Consider the following 22,500-nt stretch of genomic DNA (forward strand, 5'->3'; position numbering starts at 1 on the left):
ATTACATTACACGCTGGCCAAGTAAACCAACACCACATGCCCGTAATGAATAACGGTGTTCTGGCCTCTCAATAGGCGAAGAATATTGTGAATTCCGCAGCTTGATTAATCAACTTCCAGTGGAACGTGGCTGTTGCTCACATTCCGTTTATGCCGATGTTTTGGAACTATATCTGAAATATCCATCAACAACAACAAAAAAAAAAAGGAAAAGAAAAAGAAAAACACTGTGGAAAAAACCTTGTTACAGGAAACAGCGGATACACAAACAAAATTAAGTATCTTTAAAAGAAAAGGCAACTTTCCTTTTTTTCATATCCCATGATGTGAAAATGAGGACACTGAATGCTACAGCGTATATATTTTTGGAAAAAAGAAACAACGGACATCAACAGGATAAAGAATGACAAAGTAATGGGAATAGATGGGGACAAATTTAAAGACTTTAAGATGACATAATGTGATAGTCGCGGTCTTAGCTAGGTTATGGTTAGAACTGTCTTGATAATGTCCTGATTCATCTCTCTAAAAGAAAAGCTAGAATGAATGTTAATGGACAATGGGGATTAAACACCATACTGTCTATTCGAAGGGCATAATGGCTCTACAGTCACCGTAAAGATGATATAGATTTAGATAATGACAAAGATAATGAGACGAAGGGAAAACCAAAGGGACCTTAAACTGTGCGTTAATTTGCAAGAGAAACGCATTAGCGATAAAGTACCAAGCACTTCACATTTTTATGTCAATTTTCATCCCAGAAATTCGCAAAGATATATCCCGTAATTATGTCAATGAAGATCATTCAAATTCTTCTTTAATTATAGAAAAAATCAAATGCACATACGTCATATAGGAAATATTTTCTTGATGTGTTCGAACAACGAGGACGATGAAAATAATTAGAGAAAATCGGTATGGTATCTCTGCGTCAAATCCGGAAATGATTCGGAAATTATGGAAAACTATGCATGTAATTCATTTCATAGAAGGCAATGACTTTCATCCGCATATGGTACATTAAACATCGATGTCCAACGAGAGAGAGAGAGAGAGAGAGAGAGAGCACCAACATATCCGAGTATACCTATAAGATAAATGTGGTTGCGAAGTCATCCCGAATTTCATGCTCCTCCGAATGGGGGATTTCGGAATCCTCAGAAGCTTGCCACAGCTTCCGCCTGCAAGACTTAGATACCGCTACCGACGGGAGGAGTCAAGTTACATTAATCAAAGACCCTTCCTTTCATTTTATATGACCAAACATTTGTAACATTATTTCTCCTGTCCATTTTTCTCGGAACGCTGCATATTATAAAATGTATCAAGACGGGAACTCATCTCGATCTTTATTTAGAAACAAAGATCAAGCAGAGGCCTCCCTACAGTTCGCTAATAATGCTCATTCTAACATAAAATTTACTACTGATTATGATAAAGAAATAAACTGACATTTTTAGATACTGAAGTACCGCGTAACATTAACCGGCTTGGGTACTAATTTTCAGTTACTGTTGTTCTAATTTTAAATTAAATTCCCTCAACACCCTTTTTCCACATGGTTTTTACATTACCGTCGAACTGGTCTGAATTTCAAAAAGAAATCATATTTCTACAAATATAGTTTTTAGACAATTATTTTCCAAGGAACTGTTTTTTAAACATTTACATAAGTAAACTAGTAACCAAGGTGAATTTACCCACTGTTCCTATGAAACCATTTTAAACCAGTCTTCTTTTCTTCAGAATAATTCTTTCTTTACCCAAATCAGACAGCCAATAAACAACATGCCCCTGCCCTAAAATGCCGATTAATAACCACAAACCCCTTGACAATCGCGTCTCTCTTTCAATATAGATAAACTTGATCCCCTATCGGCATCAAATGCGGTCTATTTATTTACTTCGTCCCCGATGTAGTCGGGGAAAATATGTTGGAGCCTCTCGTGGGCTCCTCAAACTTCGCATTGTTGCCATAGGGGTGTCAGCTATCGTACTGGTGTTCGATTAGCGTAGCCCGAATATTCTAATATATATTTGGAACCATGCCAGTAAACGTAAATTAAACATCGAATGTGAACCATTCAAAATTCTTACTAGGGCCTCTTCATAACAACAGCTTGAGATCCACTCACTTTTTATTAGACAAGTAGTTCCAGGGTTGAACAGTCGAACGACCGCCGCCCCTCTTTTCTTGGCATGAACTTACTTTCGATCGACATGTCTTGTGACTATCGCTCGTATTTGCTCCTATTCCTTGAATGATACATGGCATTTTTTTTTTTGGTTTTAGTTTCTTTTTAAATGAATTACCTTCTACATTGTATAATGATATTAGTCGAGTCAATTTTATATTTTTAGATGTTTGTATCTTTCAGCTTGATGATGAGGTTAGACCTCGAAACACTATGCAAATGAAGAGATGAAATGCCTTGAGACGTCTCCTTCTGATGCCCTTCGCTTTATATATATATATATATATATATATATATATATATATATATATATATATATATATATATATATATATATATATATATATATGTGACTATTTATCACATCACCGTGATTCATATACAATCAGAAAGCTACAAACGTCCTTTAATATCCAATTCACTCTACTCGGAAGTAATATATTATCATATATGTTACCGAGGAATTTTTAGTTGATAATAAGTCCACCGTCCGTGGGGTCGAACCAGCGACGGACGAGGAATCAGACCACAGTGACACACTAACCAGTCGGCCACACTGGTTAGTGTGTCACTGTAGTCCTGATTCCTCGTCCGTCGTTGAATTCGACGACGGGACGAGGAATCAGGACTACAGTGACACACTAACCAGTCGGCCACACTGGTTAGTGTGTCACTGTAGTCCCTGATTCCTCGTCCGTCGCTGGTTCGACCCTTACGGGACGGTGGACTTATTATCAACTAAAAAATTCCCCTTCGGTAACATATATGATAATATATTACTTCCGGAGGTAGAGTGAATTGATATTAAAGGACGTTTGTAGCTTTCTGAGTATATATATATACACACACAATCTTAGCTAACCCTTTGGTTAGTACCACATTCTTGAAGTAACTTTCTTCAATTAAATGCATTTCATTTACCAAAAGTATGATGTTATAAGACTTACGTTTCTTTTTTCTCTTGGATGAGCAAGCTAAATTGATACTGACCTGCACTAAGTTTATATATATATATATATATATATATATATATATATATATATATATATATATATATATATATATATATATATATATATATATATATATATATATATATATATATATATATATATATATATATATATATATATATATATATATATGACTGTGAAATATTTCTGCTGGAAACAGAAGTCCACCAAGTTATTATAAGGGAGCCCATAAAAACGCAAAATGTGGAAAATAAAGGCTATATTTCCGAGACCGAACTGCCTCTCCTCAGGCAGGAGACAGTTCGGTCTCTGAAACATAGCCATTATTTTTCAGATTTTGGCGTTTTTATGGGCTCCTATATATATATATATATATATATATATATATATATATATATATATATATATATATATATATATATATATATATATATATATATATATATATATATATATATATATATGTATATATATTATATATATACTGAACACTTCAGCAAGCTTTGTTTTCACATAAAACAGTGAAACGGTAAAGTAAAATGCGTTATTTCCACGGTAAATAGGAAATATGTAAAAACAAGTAAAAAAAATTTCGCAAAAATTATATCTAATTTAAATGATAAATCCACAACAAATGCTTTGTCTACCAATACAGGGCTGACGTTGAGAAAATGTTTACCCGTGACACCATGAGAAATGCAGACGAGCTTATTTTACCGTAAGATAACTGACTTTTTAGTAGTTGCCGGTTATTCGACTCCTAAATCACAACGCGCTTTTGTAAACCGATTAATCAGCTTCTATCTTATCTGTAGAAACACAATGGAATTATTAAAAAAAATAAAATTGTTTCATGATGAAATGAAGCAGCGATAATTGTTTGAGGCATAGTAGTTCCCATTGTAACTGGATAGCAAAGGCGTTTAACAAACATGGTTCTTGTAAAACAGTTTTTGTCTTTGCTTCTTTTCATGCTTGAAAAGCTTGAAAACAAGCAACTGCAAAACTGTTTACAAAAAAGCCTAATTTGTTAAAATGCCTCTGAAATCCAGCTACAGCGATGCTTGTTTTGCAGGAATAAAAGAAATAAATATGCCCTAATACTTATTTTAACGTTTAAGTCTTTCTGAAACCATTATTCTTCAATTTATTGGCCTCATTCCTTCGTGCAGAAAAGAGAGAGAGAGAGAGAGAGAGAGAGAGAGAGAGAGAGAGAGAGAGAGAGAGAGAGCATCTGTGATATGATTACCCATTGTGTGTGTTAAGGAAGTTACTGGGTGGCGAATTTCATTAAACCTTCCAGGTTACTGCGCAGCCATCCTTCAACAAAATGACAGCAAATGCATAGGCTTCAGGTATCTTTTTTCAGGCGGTTAAAATAGAAGTTTTCTACGAAAATTCTTGGTGTTGCTGCCTATTAGTGCAATTCATGCTTAACTTAATAATACTCATGCCTATATACAGGACGTATGATATCAGCCATAATTCTTTTCCAACAATGACTAATCAGTTTATTTTTCCATTGTGTCCCATTTCCTTTATGGGACCGGACTTACGTTCCCTAAATCTGTAAGTATCGTTCAATAATCAGCTCATATGATATGTTTCATATGAATGCAAACAACATAAGTTCAAATATGTCCTGTTTTTCTTTCAAATTACTCCAGTTCTCATAAATAGCACATCAAAGAAAACCCCCTCTGTCACCGCAGTCGATTTATCAGAGATAAGCAGGGATTTTCATCAAGTCTTTAATGGTATGTTCACCTTCCTCTTTCATAAGAGGAGATAACATCTTTGTTCTGATAACTAATTGAAACATTCACCAGGTATTCTTATTAACAACTGTCTTTACCAGAAAAAACATTTAGAACAATTCAATTACATCATTTTTCGAAATTAAAGAGACGAAATAGCAATCATTCTTTTAGTCCTTAGGTACGTTAAAAATCATTAGCTTTAGGTTCGATACCCATGACCAAGTAATGAAGCATAATCCCATGCAGCAATTCGGAACTCTCGTATCGCTGCACGGGCAGTCTTGCTCGAAATTGGCCAAGTGATTTATGAGTTCATGTGATGATTAGATAATGCCTCTGAAAGGCCACCCAGATGGCCAATTTTCATTTTTTCTTAGGTGAAACAAAATACTTCGATGGCTACGCACTGACAAATTTACGCTACCTAAGAATAACTAATCATCGTGAGGTGGTGTCCGCCTAACAAGTTTGCTCGCCCAAATTCAACCAGTCGCGTGTATCCTGTTTCGAAATATTTAGTAATAACACTCACACACACACACACACACACACACGCACATACAGACATCTAGAGTTAGGATATTTCCCGATGAACCGATCAAGACGTTCCAGTATTATTCAATAACTCCCTCTCGGATCCCTTTGAGGAAAATAGTTCCTAAAAGGGATAATGAGATTTAGTTCTAAAAATGGGTAAATCGATTTTTTATGAAGAAGCTGGAAGGATTATCAGGGTTCGCAAGAAGCATTTCGGTAAGGAAGCCAAGGAATGGGCTGGTGAAAATAACATTACTAACCGATGAATTGACAGCGCTAATTTGTTTAGGAAATACTTTGCTGAAAAATTATTCTCTTTTTCTCGAAGTTGACGATATAAGTTGAGAGAGATTTTTGCATCAGTATAACACATGATAACCTACGAAAAAGAATCTGGGTATTTCCGTTCACGTGTATTACACGAAAGAAAATTTTAATCTCAATTATTACAAACTTTGCTTTACCATTTTGAGAATGGTAAACCAAGCCAGTTATCGACATTTCACATCATTTGGATCAAAATCTGTCCCAAGATTCGCCCCCTTAATAAACAATAAACTAACCCTCTGATGGAGATGGGTTTTACAGAGCCTCCGAGATGTCTCCGCAGTTAAATACATGTTAATATCTGCTTAGGTCGCATCAAAATTAGAAACACTGGCTATTTGTCTTCAAGGTTTACAAAAGCTCAAGTCAAACTTTACAACCTTTTCCAAATTTCGTTTTAATATATAACAATAATCGATGAATCGATAACTTTCACTCAGCCAAATCACGCTCCCTTAGAGATCATTAATTTTAACAATGGGTGTCAAATTATTACAGTATTTCGCCACTTTAAGTTTCATGATTAAACTTTAGACTGTATTCTTCAGAAGTGCATTCATGAGGGGTATGGAACAGAATTATATGAGTTTATTATGCAAATAACCCAGGTAATCGGGAAGGATTTGTAGACCTTGCAAAGGTATTCTTAATGGGGGGGAGATATGTGTTGAATGTTCCATTATCGACATAGGTTCAAAAGACTGGAAAAGTTAACAGGTAATACGTTAAGCCTAATCAGTAATCCAGGCCACTCAAAACCCTTTTTAGTATTTAAACGCTTAGTGTAATCAATATAACCAGGCCTGGACCTAGTATTTTAATCTAATCCTTCGGGCCAGCCTTATGAGAGCTGAAAGTCAGCTCAGTGGTCTGGTTAAACTACTTTAATAATAATAATAATAATAATTAGGTGACATTTTTATGTTACAAACCCTTCCCCTCTTTGGTTCAGGAATTATGATGGATTATATCATACATTTCTTGCAATTATAATGATAAAAATACTTTCAATTTAAGAAGAAACATTATTCTTTTCATTTTATCAACGTCCTTCATTTTCTGACGCCAAGAATGTTTCGCTCGTAGGCGGATTTGACACCTTCCTCTCTTCGTCCCTTGCCTGTGCCGCAAACTTGGTAACTTGTTTAATCAACCGGAGGAGGGCGTTATATTTCAGTGGTTTTCTGTTCGACGCTCTAAAACTGGACCAAATGGCCTTGACTCACTTTTCCATACATAAAACAAAATAACGTTTCTCTTATCTACCGTTTAAGAACATTTTCCGTTTCCTTTTATAGTCAGTAATATCTGTTTATTACAGAATTATTTGATGCATTTCGAAGTCAGTTTCGAACAGACGTTCTGATATAGCTGCACTCACATACAATTTACAATTTGTTAAATGTCGTAACATCTTTTAGGAAGTTACTGTTTTAACACTGTGATCCGCATTCTCAATTTATCATATATGATGTTTTTTGCACATTTAATATCATTTTCTTTATTAACCAGTGTCAAGGACAAAGAATATTCGTGAGACTTTTTTGTGTGGGAGGGGGTCAGTAGGGGGTTGACTTAAAACTGATAAAAACAATGAAAATCAGCATAAGTTAACGCTGAAATAAGGTAATACGTATATAAAGCCCTTTTAAATGATAAAGTAGAGGAAATATAGAATTTCTAACTATTTTTGTACAACAGCACCGTGCTTCTAACGTTGCAGGAGATCCTCGTCGCTTCAGAGCCCTTTTGGTTACTGATAAGCAAGTATGGCTATATTAACTTTGGTTTCTTCATAAAGCATATTTGTTAATGGCCATTATTTTACAAGTTATTCTAAGATGTGGAATTTCACAATACTTTCAAAATAATTTTCTTTGAAAAAGTACAATCATCTGGGTTGAGTGACGAATAAATGGACTCATACACAAGTTTGAAATAAAACATATTTTGCCACTAATTTTAATTAGAGAGAGAGAGAGAGAGAGAGAGAGAGAGAGAGAGAGAGAGAGAGAGAGAGAGAGAGAGAGAACAGTAAGCACGAAGGAAGCAAAGTAAGCATTTACTCAGATACAGCAACGCTGCAATGATTATCAAAGGAAAACACACATAGATGGTTGTATCAACATCTAGGTTGACTCACCTATGAATTGATTTTCCTTCCTCTGATGTTGCAAGTATAGTAAGTGTAAGCGTCCGAAAGTAAAATAAACAATACGAACTGCCATTTCATATCAATCAAACAAAGGGAACACATCCCTGTTCTTGACCTGATTGTTTATTCAGGATTTATATACATCCGGATATGGATACAAGCATCTGAGCTGCAAACACGGTTTAACTGCGTCAGGTATTAAAAATGTAATTCTATCAAAGTTTGTTCAACAACAGACTTGGTTAAGTAAGAGATGCACACCTCGTAAACTGAAAACGTTGTGATTTTTTTATTATGGCTTACTTCTTATCGTTATTATATCTGCAGAGAAACTGTCTTCGCTTTTGTTATCGTAGCCAAGCACCTCCAAACCTCACCCCTCACCATACAAACACATATACACACAAAAATCGAGGCAGTTTCCAAAAGTTGACGCAGGAATATCTCGTGGATCGCCAAAAAGACAAGTTTTGAAATCTCTGATGAATTACATACAACTAAATTTCTTTTACGCTGTAAAAATAGTTTTAAAAGGTGTTACACTTTCAACATAATTTCAAAATATTAAAGTTTCTAAATTCATCTGCCACTCTATAGGCTTCTGGAACAATGTGAAATATCATTACCTAATGAACGAGTATTTACATGTTTGTTTTTCAGTAAATGAAATTTACCACATTCCGTGAAAAATGTGCTGGGCAACAATTTCTGGAAGGATACACGAAGTTGTACGAATAACAATTATGGTGCGAGCATTGCTCCAGCCCTAAACTGATATTTCCGACCAGTATCTAATAAAAATAACAACACTTTTACCATAACTTTCTTTCCAGGGGGACTATGTCTTTAACACAAGGAAAATGGACAAGGCATGAAGATCATCTAGATCTGATCTTAACAAAAGTGAAAAGAGAGAGAGAGAGAGAGAGAGAGAGAGAGAGAGAGAGAGAGAGAGAGAGAGAGAGAGAGAGAGAGAGAGAGAATTGTGTTTCTGACTGTGTAAAAATAATCCAACTGCCGTGTTCCAAACCAAGGGCAACAAACTTTTACATACAACTACAGTTATTAAATGAAACTATGATACGTTGCTCCGAAGAGAGAGAGAGAGAGAGAGAGAGAGAGAGAGAGAGAGAGAGAGAGAGAGAGAGAGAGAGAGAGAACCATAATTCCGTATAAAATACAATAAATCCTCTATGGTTAAGGTAATTTACAAGAACCTTTAATTAGCAATTTTTCATACTAGCAGTGGAGATAACATTTACTTATAACTCGGTGAAAGAGATTCCACAAGTCAACAGGAATTGACCGTAGAAGAGAAATGGTTAACAGGAAGTTACATCTCGCTTTGCGACTTCTGAAAAGCTATTTTTCACTGTTGAAAGGAAATGAACCCTGCGAAGTTTAGTTTCTGTTACAAAATGTTTTAAACCATAGAGCCTTTGCCTTTCAAAGTAATTAATAAAAGATAAGAACGAGACTGTCTGTAAACTTGGCATTCGAGGTGCAATGGGAATGGCTACGGGAGGAAAACCTTGACAGAGCAGAGTATAACGATCCCAACTCAAACATACAATTACGATCCTTTGGAGAACAAGCTGAAATCACACACAAAACTTACAAAAACAAATCATTAAAACAAATGAAATATTCATGACAGGAAGTAGTATGGTATAAGGATAGACAGTGGCTCACTTAGAAGTAATAGACGACGCAGTTTATCCTCCTGATGGTACGTAGATGTATTCAGGTTTGTGAATAGGATAGATAAATTATTCCCGTCATTCATTCATCAATAGTTATTCATCAATAATTCCCGTACGACTGTCCCATGAGAGCTTGAAAATGTGACATACTGCCATAATATAGATGTTTACACATTTTTGTTTCTTATTGCTGACTACGACTGCAAGAATTCTTATTTGATAATGCTATAATCCTATTCTGGCCCTTCGTGTTTCGTAATTGCACGGTCTGTTTCAACCTCTACATTCAACAGTATTCGAGACACATATTCCACTGATATGCATCTCTCGTTTTGCACTTTCATTCTGAGATACCTCCATATAGAACAACTTGTTATTCTCCATTATTCTTATTGCTCGCTTCCTCTTTCTCTCTCACTTTATACCTCTTCATGATCTTCTCTTCTATCATGCACCTCGGAAATTCTGTTTTCTTTTTAGCTCAATGTTTGTCTCTTTGTGGCACCACTTACAGTTTCCAGTCCCCATCCTACCCAGTTGAGACAACAAATACTCCATGCTGACTCTTTCACCACATCCTCGTATATCACACACTTCACTGCTCCAACCACCTCTGAATCTTTAATTACAGCCCTTTCTTGTCTATTTTCTCACTTTTATCAAACTTAGTTTCTAAATTACATTTACAGGCACATTTTCGTACCTTCCTCTTTTACTTAAACTTTTATGTATTTAAGTATTCTCTCCAATTAAGTACTCATCTGATAAACTTTAGACAATCCCTTTTCAACATTAGATCTAACAATTGCTCATCTATCCACTGTGTGTCCAGACACAATCTCGAAGACTCTTTCCTCATGACTTTCATTTTTTGATCTATTCTTCATGAAAATTTTCGGAGGAAAACCATGTATTCCCAACAACCAACCACTATTCAAATATTCAAACACATTTCCACGATGCTCTTTCCATTCTCGTTTACTCCAGAAACTCCACACCTACCAACAACACCATATCTGTTTCTCAACATTTGTTTTTAAATCTAGCAGCACAAAAATATTGGCCTTTCACTTTTACCAAACCATCAAGGCCCAGATTAAGAATATCTCGGACACATTCTCTTTCACGGTCAATGTTTTCCATTTCTAAGTCTTGTGCAATCACTATCACACCCTTCTCTCCACTCATAGCCTTACTCTTATAATACTCAATCTAACTTATTTGTATTTGTTCGCCCATTATAGAGTGTTCCTTGCATTACAAGCGATGTTACTTACACATCTTTCTGATACCATATAAACAATTATTCTGTCTTTCACATTTCAGTTTTGTTTCGCTAAGTGTCAAACATCCATCTTTCTTTTGTACACCACACTCACACATTCAGACGCAAGCACTTAGTATCGTATTTTTTCACTTTCATATTTTTTAAATACTAATAAAAAAAAAAAGCCTGCAAATCCCATGTCTCCGGACATTTGGTGACACTTTTTTTTTTCGGCACACAAAGGAGTGAACAGGCTAATCTGCCATTTAGGACATGATCTACCTCATCAAGTGATCCACAACCCTTCAGACAGAGTTCCTCTGACATGAGTTCGTGAGTTTTACACACACACACACATATGTATATATATATATATATATATATATATATATATATATATATATATATATATATATATATACATACATATATGTGAGTATTTATATTATATATATAAATATAAATATATTTATATATATATATATATATATATATATATATATATATATATATATATATATATATATATATATATATATATATATATATATATATATATATATATATATACAGTATATATATCATGCAGGACTCCTTCACTATCTGCAAATTCATATCTATTTCATAATTTTGTAATACTGCAGAATCATACTCTCGAAAACACGAACATCTCATCGAACCGTGGCTAGTATCAGTATTACCTTTGAATCGGACCTCTTCGTGCCTAGTAGCATATGGGTACCCACTGTATGATACGATTTAATGGCTGGAAGAGCTTCCCCGAAACGGGAAGAGTCTATATGTAGGAATTTGGTGGAGGATTTATACACATCATGATCTGATCTTTGGTGACAATATTAAACACTTTCCAAAACAATCTGGATATTATTTTTTACCAGTATTATACACTAACTTAGTAACACCAAACATGGTACCCGAAGTAAGAGATGTAATCAATACTAAATTGATTATATAAATTTATTTATTTATTTATAATCACAAATATTAAGCAACAAATATTGCTTAATATCCAGTTCAATGTACCTCAGGAATAACTTACAGCCATGGGGAGTTTCGTAATTTGGTCTATTAAGAGAGATCTCTTGATAGCTCAGTAGTAAAAGTCGCCATCTATCGTTGCTTCTAAACCAGGCAGAAGTTCGAATCCTGCCGGTGACGAAACACTTATCAATTATAATTTCCCTTGAGTGTAAGTTATTATCGAGGTATATTGAATTAGATATTACGCGATATTTGTGTCTTATTATTAGTGAATATCAAAACGTCACTCGTATGTAAGGGACAAATACATAGGTATGTATGCATATATATATATATATATATATATATATATATATATATATATATATATATATATATATATATATATATATATATATATATATATATATATATATATATATATATATAGATATAGATATGAAAATTTTTTATCAAACCGTGATTTATATACATTCATGAAGCTACAAATGTTGTTTAATATCAAATTCACGCTACCTCGGGAATATCCCCGATAGGGACTGATCACCGAAGGGGAATTTATAAGTGATAAATGGATCGGTACTGCCGGGTCTCCCGAGGTAGCGTGAATTTCATATTAAACAACATTTGTAGTTTCATGAATATATATATATATATATATATATATATATATATATATATATATATATATATATATATATATATATATATATACATACATAAATATATATTTTCTGTGTATTTACTATACATCTTTATAGATTTTTTCTGAAAGGTTACATCGCATATATTGTACACGTAACTATTACTTTTTAATGTTTCTGTCTTGTGTTTATACCTGTCTCAGGTGAGGATAATGCAAATGACTCGTCTTTCCATTACGGAAGTCGTTCAATTTATGTAACAGCATTTCTTTTCTTCACTTCCTCTAGAGTCTTGATCCGAGAAATTAAAGTAAGAATAAAAGATTTTCTAATGTTTCTCTTTGTCATTTAGCTAGTGCATTTCGTGTAAATTTGAAAGAGTCTTCAATATCTGCAAGAAAAGTAACTGGAAGGCACTTCTACATAAATGGCAGAGTCTTGATATTAAACATTATAATCTTGACTCGCAACTACAAATTCTATCGTTCTTGAGGAATAAAACCTAATTAAAGCCAGGTCTATTGCACTGAGCCTGCGCAAGAAACCTTGACTTCTATTTCACCATCTTCGCCTTAACCCTTTCACCATTTAGATTTGCGTTGCCTTGCTTGATGACATAGTTTATCACATCTACCTAGGCTATGATGCACATTTCAGGCGAAATAATACTTGAATTGTTAATTATTATTAGTCTTATGATTGGAATTTTATTCTTCTTTGCTATGTTTTCCCTATCCAACCCAAGGGATTCCAGTTTTGCGCTGCTTGCTAGGTCAGTTCATGACCTTTTGGCTTTCGTAACAACACACCAATTTTTCATGGTCATCAAAAGTTTGCCTGTTGTGACAAACAATCCCAGTTTTGTATAAATAGAACTTGATGACGACAGCACTTGCATACATGTAATGTCAAACAGAAATAAAATTATTCAATAAATAAATATATAACCTTAATAAACTGTGTCACTGCGATCATAAGGCCAACGTGCATAAGGAAAACAAGCTATGCAACCCTGAAAAGTTGTAGTTGCTGAAGCCTAACAAAAGACTGCTCGCAGGTAATGTTGGGATCTCTATAACTGGAAGGGGCTATAGTTTTTTTGGGTGGCATATACGCGTATTAGCAGGCCCGAAAGCTCTCGACAGGCCTAGCGAGCCGGTGAGCTTTTAATACATTGCTCAAGAAACGCACGTCTTACCCAGGACGGATTCTAGATATGGAAAGAATTCCTGAGTCGGGACGACTTACAAACTTGATAGCCGACCTGGCGTCTACTGAGAAAGGTGAGAATAAGCTGTGCCATGGGAACACTGAAGAAGCAATTGCATTTCGGGGCATACTACTGGGATGTAAGAGAGCAACTGCGTTTGATCCTGCCAACCAAAATGATAAGGGAAATCGCCCCTAAACACCTATCGTATGGGTCCCCAGAAATGAAGGCAACCAGTGTTTACAATCAGATATGAAGGCAACTAGTGTTTACAATCAGTAAGTATTGTTCGATTTATAACACATTTTCCAAAAAACTGCTGAGGCCACTTGTGTTCTACGAAGTGGTCATAAAAATTTTTACATAACAACACTTATGGCGGAATACTTGATGTATGTTCCGGGTATTTTTATTTTTCACCAAAATGCCTTATGTCACTGTGATTCTAAGAGAATGGTTACGAAAGTGGGCTTCAGTCGTAAAAAATTATGGCAGAATAAAATAGAAAAAGCTATTAGAAATTAATCCTTCGCCAATCCAATTAGCACTGTTACCGAAGTACTGTTCTCTGCATCGTTTGGATTTTTTATATTAAATTCTAGGACAGTTTTAGGTACCCAAAATGCAGGAATCCGCCTCTTTTTTTATGTCTGTCATAAAATAATATTAAACAACCAGAATGCTAGATAAATCCTACATGCAGATCCACATTAAAGTCTATAACAGCGAATCCTGTGTTAGATGAATTAAACACTGGTTTAAAAGTTAACAAAGAAACTTTCTCTACAATGCCTTATTTAGTTAAAGGGATATTGCTTATGTTAGAGGCTCCCATTCTGCACAAAAAGCAAAAATGATCACAACAGGAGATTACTTTAGCAGCATACGTTACCCTTCTATTCTTTGTTCTTTGGCACCAAACTTGTTGCAAGCAACGGATCATCTCACATCTAAAAGCACCAGACTTGTCTTACAAGCAACAAGTAACAAACATAAAACAGGTGTTTTTAGAACTTAAAACTAATTTGTACAAAAACTATTCTCGTCTTTCTATGCAAAACTGTCACAGAGTAGGTGTTGAGAAACCACATAAATAATGTCAAGTCATTCTGTTACCGAACCAGACTTTGCATAAAAAAATTTTCGTGCTCATTACTTATCAAAAGAAAGACACGTTGTAATATACCGAATAATTATATAAATCAATTTGAGGTAATTATTAAGTTCACAGAAATCCAAATGACTGGCTAAACGCAAGTAGGTCTTCAAATATTAAAAAGGGCATTATATTCCGCTGAGTACGACTTTAATTGACAGGATCTACGTAAATAAGTGTTAGAGTACATATTCTTTGCTTGTAAATTCAGGAGCATATTTTCTTTTCTTAAATAATATATAACTGGGCTTATGCGTAAATTACACTGCCTCCTCTCTCTCTGGCTAAAGTAACTTGGCCAAGCTCATTACGGCATCTCAACCTCATTCTCTGAAATAAGAGAACGAGCTTCTCCCACGGCGCTCGAATTCTAAGGCACCGCATTGCGTATTGTTCAAGAAAACTTCTCTTATAGAAATCGCATGGAACATTTATTAGAACTCAGGTGAAAATGGCGTTCCAAAAGACATCATTTCCAGATCTCACCATATGTCATTCAAAATGGTATCTTAAATAAAGAAAAACATTTACGGTCATCATTAAAGTGACAATAACAAACAGTAAATGCTCTGTATGCAAATGCCATGTCGTCCCACCTCCTAATTCATAGCAATCATTTGATTACCGGATACCATACACCATATGTCTGAGGATTTCAGAGCTGTACGCCGCCACAATCTCAGGTTAATTTAATTCGATGAACTGATGCCACAATAACAGTAGCGAACGACGCCGAACGTACATGATATAAATCAGAGAGAGAGAGAGAGAGAGAGAGAGAGAGAGAGAGAGAGAGAGAGAGAGAGAGAGAGAGAGAGAGAGAGAGAGCATATCTAACGCTATAGCATAATCAACATCTTTATATAAATTGTCAATTGTAAACAATTTAAAAAAAAGAAGCGGAAAAAGTAATCGTCTGCATTGTGAATACGACAATTTCTAGTATATTTTCTGAAAAGTCAACTTCTTTTAAAAGTAAGCCTACCGTATAAATGAAAGATAAACGTTTGCATAAACTACACCTGAATAACAAACAAGGTAAGGTAAAAACTCCTAGGTTTAATTTTGAAAAAAATAATGAAGGCTTCCCAGTTTTACACCTGAAAGAAAAAAAAAAAAACAATGCACTAAAAGGAAGTAAACAGCATCGCTTATATCCTCCTTTCAGAGAAGATTTGGGGAGCATTTCTTTTCCTTTCGGGGATGGCTGCGGTTTGGAATGGTGGGGGTAGGGGTGGGAGGACAGGTAAAGACACACAAACATCAGAAGGGAAGAAAGACGCAAGGGGAATACTCACAAGCGAGATATTTGAGGCTCAATGTCACCTGGCACACGGGTGAGTCCTCTCTGGAAGCAGCTGATGCTGATGTCTCGGCATTCGCACTCTGGCGCAGTTGATGAACAGGAAAAGGCTGGAATAACAGAACAAAAGAACATGGAACAAGGAAGATGTGGGCATAAATTTCTGTCTCAAAAGAAAATGGATTTCAGGCATTATTGAACACAGAGTTCCTCGTTGCTACCTGCCGAAGTTACATGAAATACTTGGAAGGCTTGTAGCCGACTGTGCCCAAGGACCTTGGCGTACCCTTCTCTGCGGATGAAACAAAATACTTAATTCCAGTCTCATTAAGGAATGGTAGCAGCTGGAATGTAAGTTATGTGCCTGATTAGTTCAATTAAAGAAGTAATCGAGATAAAAACGCTGGATGTAATGTTGGAAAAAGGGGAGAGAGAGAGAGAGAGAGAGAGAGAGAGAGAGAGAGAGAGAGAGAGAGAGAGAGAGAGAGAGAGAGAGATCACAAGCAATGGAATTTTTTATTCAAACTACACTACCATTTATTAGAAATGAAAAAATAAAGACAAAAGTTCAGTTTTCACTGAAATAATTTCCATTATAAAATTCTCATTAATGCCAACGGATAAGAATGAACAATCTGCTGAGCACTTTAGCGCAGCACCATAGTAATTTCATAAATAATCGTTAAACACAGCTCTGAAAATGCTGTCTTTGAACAGTGATGAAATAACCATTCTCCATCACCTTTTCAGTAATAATTAGTGACTTTAACTATAAGGGGTAAAGTATAATGCATACGAGGAAAGATTTCGCTAATCCCTTAAAAATACAATCGCAACCTACAATTGTTCCTCAAATCGTTGTGAAATGAAAAAAACAAAAACAAAATACAAACTATAACAAAATCCTTCACTAATTTTTAGACAAAAATAGTCACCAGTACCTACCAAGAAACATGAAGATACAAAATTCGTTGTTCACAATCCTCTAGTTATTGAAATAACACTTTCTATACCTTTTATGACATAAATTCGTTGGTAAGTTTTCTGACAAGTAAATAGACACAAATCTATCATAAAGACATAGAGAAAAAATTCAAAAGCAACTCACTAAATCCCCAGCATTTCGGTCTTCCTAAATACTGTCCAACAGCAAAGCAGTCAACTGATCAGAGCTCACGACAATACACGCATTTGAAATGTGTAATCAAAAGTTGTAGAGGAAAACCGTTCATAATAGGACTTTCGGTGTTGAATAAAAAAATAAATGCATAAAGTATTAATGATATAGTCAGAATCAGCATGAAATTATTCTCCAAATGTAATACTAACATCATAGTTGATCTGGTAAATAGAGCGTTTCCCAGAAACAGTAGTGGAGTAACAATGAATTGCAATTTAACTTTCGACGGAGCTGCTTTTTGTGTCACAACAATGAACCTTTGACACAGGCGTTAAATTCACTCTTAGGATTTGATTTTTAATGGGAGGCCTTACATATGGAGAAACATTGGTATCTGTCTAGCTGAGTCCATAGGTCCACACCAGGCCTCTAATGCCCTTTAATAACTTACCACTGAATCTACAATAAAATAACCAACCTACACGTTCCACTGCGTACGAGTTTCGCAATCCACTGGCTCCATTTAATCGCGTGCTTGTGGCTTTTGGGATTCATTGGTTAATATCAAATGACTCACGAGAAGAGACTGAATAGTGAGTCGAGTAAACTAAGAGCATAAAATAATAATGAAGTTGGTGGGGAACAACAAGAAATTGGGGCAAAGTTAAATCAAATGAATTTAAGTTGAATTTGTTTAATCCAGTCCCATGATCGTAAAATGGAAAGGACAGCACTCTTGAAAAAGCATAATGCAAGAAAGAATTTTGTAAAGAGGCGCGACTGACGATCCAGCAGTCCCAAGAAGAAAAGTTAATCAGTGTAGAAGGTTCCTTGAAGTTTTCCTAGCGAAAGGTTAAAAGTGATTAATGCTTCGGTGCTTGAGGAGTCACATTTACACATCGTGAAAAACTGAAAGCGAACATTGCAAAATGGTATGTGGACAGTTGGACAGTTAAGTATACCTTAGTTTTACCGGACAGTACCGAAGCACAGAAGAAATGCTACAAGTACGGAGCTGACAACTGCAAAGCAGAGATCTAGATAACGCAGGTCACTGAGATAATGAAATAATTCTATAAAAAAGAATATACAATGTACAATAAAAATTTATATTACGTCAGAAGGCAAGAGAAAGAGAACATACCCGGGTACACATAATCTCCGTTAAAAGTTAAACTCTTGCGCCATTTTGAAAAAGAAATATTAAAGGCTCTAAGGAACTGTGAAATCACAGACACAGAATAAAAACAAAGAAACAAACAACTGCTGGGTGAAGTTATTTTAAGCTTAGCTTAATTAAATGATGAGAAGAAAAAGCCAAAAAGAATGATCCGAGAATATACGCGAAATGGATGAAAATGTACCACAGATATTTACTGTAAATTTTTGAATACGTAAATGGGAGAGCTCGTACTGTGTGACGAGACAATGAATTATAGAGAGGAATCTGCAAATAAAGCGGACGCAGTTTCTAAACACTGGCTATAAAAAGTTACAATGGAATTAGTTACGAGCATGAGAACAATATCGCCCTCTCCTCAAAATAATTACCCCTAATGAAAATGGACGGCATATGAAAAAGACAAAAGATACTTCTCGAACCTATTGCAATATTATTTCAGTTTTTACTTTTACATTTAACAAAAAAAAAAAGGTTCTTTTATAACAATACTATGTTTGCTTAGCAGCGAGTGATAACTTACACGTGTCGATACTGAATACGACAAATACACTGTAGCAACATTACCCTTCAACATTGAAAGGAACCAGGTCGAAAATTTATTTAACACTGACGAAATGGCGTTGCTATTCAAGTTGGTCTGACATCAAAGGAGAATGTGCTTTGTAGATATATGATGATCACAAAGTTGAGGTTATAAAAGAAAGAAAGGGAAAGTGAACTAATTATTCCTTCCTTATGAGTTAAGAAAATATTGATCAAAGAGTGACCACTGACTGATGGTTCAGGTGAATGCATCTTGATAGTTCAATCGCTAATGCAAATAATGCTAGTGGAACTGTTTATGAATAATAATGGCTTTTAATTAGCGGTAAGGAAGAAACTATATTTCTCAGTACGCTTTTTCTGAGTCTACGATAAAGCAGGAAACACGTTTATTATTCAGTGCCCTTAATAGAATAAGATATTTGTTTCAGCAGACGGTAATTACGTCTTTGGAGATTTTTCTTTAGTATGTGGCTTCTTGATCGCTCTTATTTATTTAGTATGAGCCAGTACACAAAAGACGTTCAGGGGAGAAACGAGCTGTTTTTTTTTCTTTTTAATAACAGCTTACAGATAATAAAAATTACCGAGTCCTTGAAAGTGATGCGAAACAAATACAAACACAGCACATCTCGATAATCATATATGCTACATTTTAAGACCAGCTCATCATTATCATAACATACGACACTGCTCTTAACGGCGCTTCTGTCGCTTTCACCCTCAGACGATTGCATACTTACGTATACCAGCAGTCATCACTACATATCTCAGTTTTTCCTTATATTATCGTGAATATACAATGTTGAAGTATAGCGTTAAAAATCAAGAAGAAAAGTGTTTAATTAAAAAAAAAATGTGAAAGACAAAAATGGTGAGGAAAAGAGTTTGTCGGATTATGTGTTCGTGTCTAGTGGATGGATGTTATAGTGAGAGGAGAGACTGGGGTATAGATGGTGATTATTTTGTTGAAAATAAAATTACGGAACAGAAATTTAAATTGGAGAGGAATGGGTGAAAATATAGCTGTAAGGGCAATCAAGACAAGCAATGTTGATAAGAGGAAAGGAGAAGACTTTGAGGATGAAATGAAGGAAAAATAGGCAAGAGTTAAAGACACACAAGCTGACAGGGTATATGAATATGGAATACACATAACACTTCAAGATGGAGTTACTGAACACGCATGGATCGTTTGTGGTTTTAAAAGAGTAAGAAGAGGGAATAGACAGTGGGTGGTGGTATGAGGAATTTTAGAAGCGGTATGATAAAAAAAAAAAGAAAGGGAAACAGGTTGGATGAAAAGACTTGAGGTAGATTAAGTTGTTCCACAAGGAAGTCAATGTAATTTAGGTTGATGAGTAAATGGACCCTAAAATAACAGACAAATTTGAGTGATGTTGTCTGAAGTGAGTGCAGTTCTTGATCGATGGAGGGAGTATTCTCACGATTTCTGAATGTAGAAGATAGAGGAAAGACAATGTTGAATGAAACGAAAATGGACGTAGTTAATAAAATTTTGAAAGTGCTTGTGTGAGTAATTGAGAAGAAACTTGAAATCACTATGGTAGTTAAGTTTGAAAAACATAACAGGATTGTCATAAATGTCAAAAATTGTGAAATTTAAAAGCTTGAAGCCGCAGAGACGTATTGTATGCACAGTTAAATAATTAGGTGGTATCAGAAGAATTTGTATTGTGAAAAATGAGGAAATCTGTAAAGGTAGCAGAAAAGTAAGCATAGGTGACAAGAGTGTTTGTCCATGTGGAATGAATTGAGGATAACAGATTTGTTACAAGAGTGTGTAACTTGGAAACGTTAATAGGGATGGACCGAAAGTGGTATTCGGAAGGATAGGTCTCAACATCCAGGAAGCAAGAGAATGTGTGAAAAACAAAAACACGGAGTAGCCATTTTGTTCAAGTTCTGAGCACAGGGGCTCAGCCATGACACAGTAACTGGAGTATTAATGAGGTGCTGATCACACACACACACACACACACACACATATATATATATATATATATATATATATATATATATATATATATATATATATATATATATATATATATATATATATATATATATATATATATATATAATATATATATGTATATATATAAATAATATATATGTATGTTAAATAAACAGGTGATAATGGTTATAACATACGACTGATTGCTAAGTTCAGCAATCCTGCAGGCATCTCTAATGATTATTCAGCGCCTTGAGTTCAGTCACTGGTGAGATTCAGTATTCGTTTGTCCGGTTAGAAGCTATCTCGATTCTGCTCTCGTGAGATCGGAAATCAACTCAGTATTTGGGTGGCTGATGACTCGAACATGGTTCACGGGGCTCTTAGATACAGAATCACATGGCAATGACGGAAAAGTCCATGGAATCTTTTCAGTCTGGTTATAATCAGATATTATGGCGTGAAACAGAAATGTACGTGCATACGTTGGTTACGGAATCGCTAAGGTGTGAGAGTCCTGGTGGAAAGTTTTTCATTCCTTGGTGAAAATTGTTGGTGCCTGGACATGTGTTGGAACACAATGGAAATTAGAATTCCCTCTGCAGAATGTAAGTGTTGAACTTTTGACTAACCAACTTTTACAGCTGTTACCATTATTATTTCGTGATTGCTGGTTTTGACATTATTTAACATTTTTTTTCTCATGTGTCCTAATGTGTCTATAAGCTGGGGTCTAAAGGGGATGGTTCTGCTCTTTCCCAGGAATGTTTCTGTGGACTCATTTATATGGTTGCAACGATATATATATATATTTTTATATATATATATATATATATATATATATATATATATGTGGGTGGTATCTGCAATGGATTGTACTGTGGGGGAATAAGTGCTTTGCATAGTAACGCTCCTATGTTTGCACTGAGTTAGGTTTTTTTTTTTTTTGGCTCGGAGACAGCAGGCAGTGAGGTGTGGTCTTTTCACTTGCATACATATTTATCAGCATGGAGATAGACATCCGTCTCAGGCTTGCAACTTCAGTGTTTGCCTGCGAGAGACTAGGTGGATGTTAGAAGGGGAATCTTACTTTGGGCAATTTCCTTCTCTCTCTCTCTCTCTCTCTTCCTCCTCCTTTCTTTCCTCCTTGGGGGACCTTGAGTGTGGCCTTGACTTACATATGGCCTTGAGCTTTGCTGTTTAACTGGGTTATGGGTACGCGTATGAGGGAAGGAATTTACTCTTGTTGGTTTTTTTAATATTTGTGTATTGGGTTGATGAAACTGTTTTGATTTTTTCTTGGTGGGGTTTGCTTCTTGTTGTTTTAGACTATATTATAAGAGGTTTTAATATTATACATTTAAGATCAGGGTGTGTTTGAGAGCCGACTTGGGGTTTTGCAAACATTGTTGGGTTAAGGAGACATTATTATTTTGGTTG

General features: G+C 35.2%; 1 protein-coding gene across 1 annotated transcript in view; it reads right to left on the reverse strand.

Moving 5' to 3' along the window:
• LOC136838910 (G-protein coupled receptor GRL101-like) overlaps nucleotides 1–22,500 on the reverse strand; it is a 324,916-nt gene that overhangs the window by 115,831 nt on the left and 186,585 nt on the right. The window contains exon 11 of the mRNA XM_067104602.1: nucleotides 16,232–16,346. Within this exon, the coding sequence (XP_066960703.1) occupies nucleotides 16,232–16,346 (115 nt within the window). The remainder of the gene's footprint in view (nucleotides 1–16,231; nucleotides 16,347–22,500) is intronic.

This window comes from Macrobrachium rosenbergii, chromosome 5, assembly GCF_040412425.1.
Source record: "Macrobrachium rosenbergii isolate ZJJX-2024 chromosome 5, ASM4041242v1, whole genome shotgun sequence".
In the NCBI taxonomy this organism is placed as follows: domain Eukaryota; kingdom Metazoa; phylum Arthropoda; class Malacostraca; order Decapoda; family Palaemonidae; genus Macrobrachium; species Macrobrachium rosenbergii.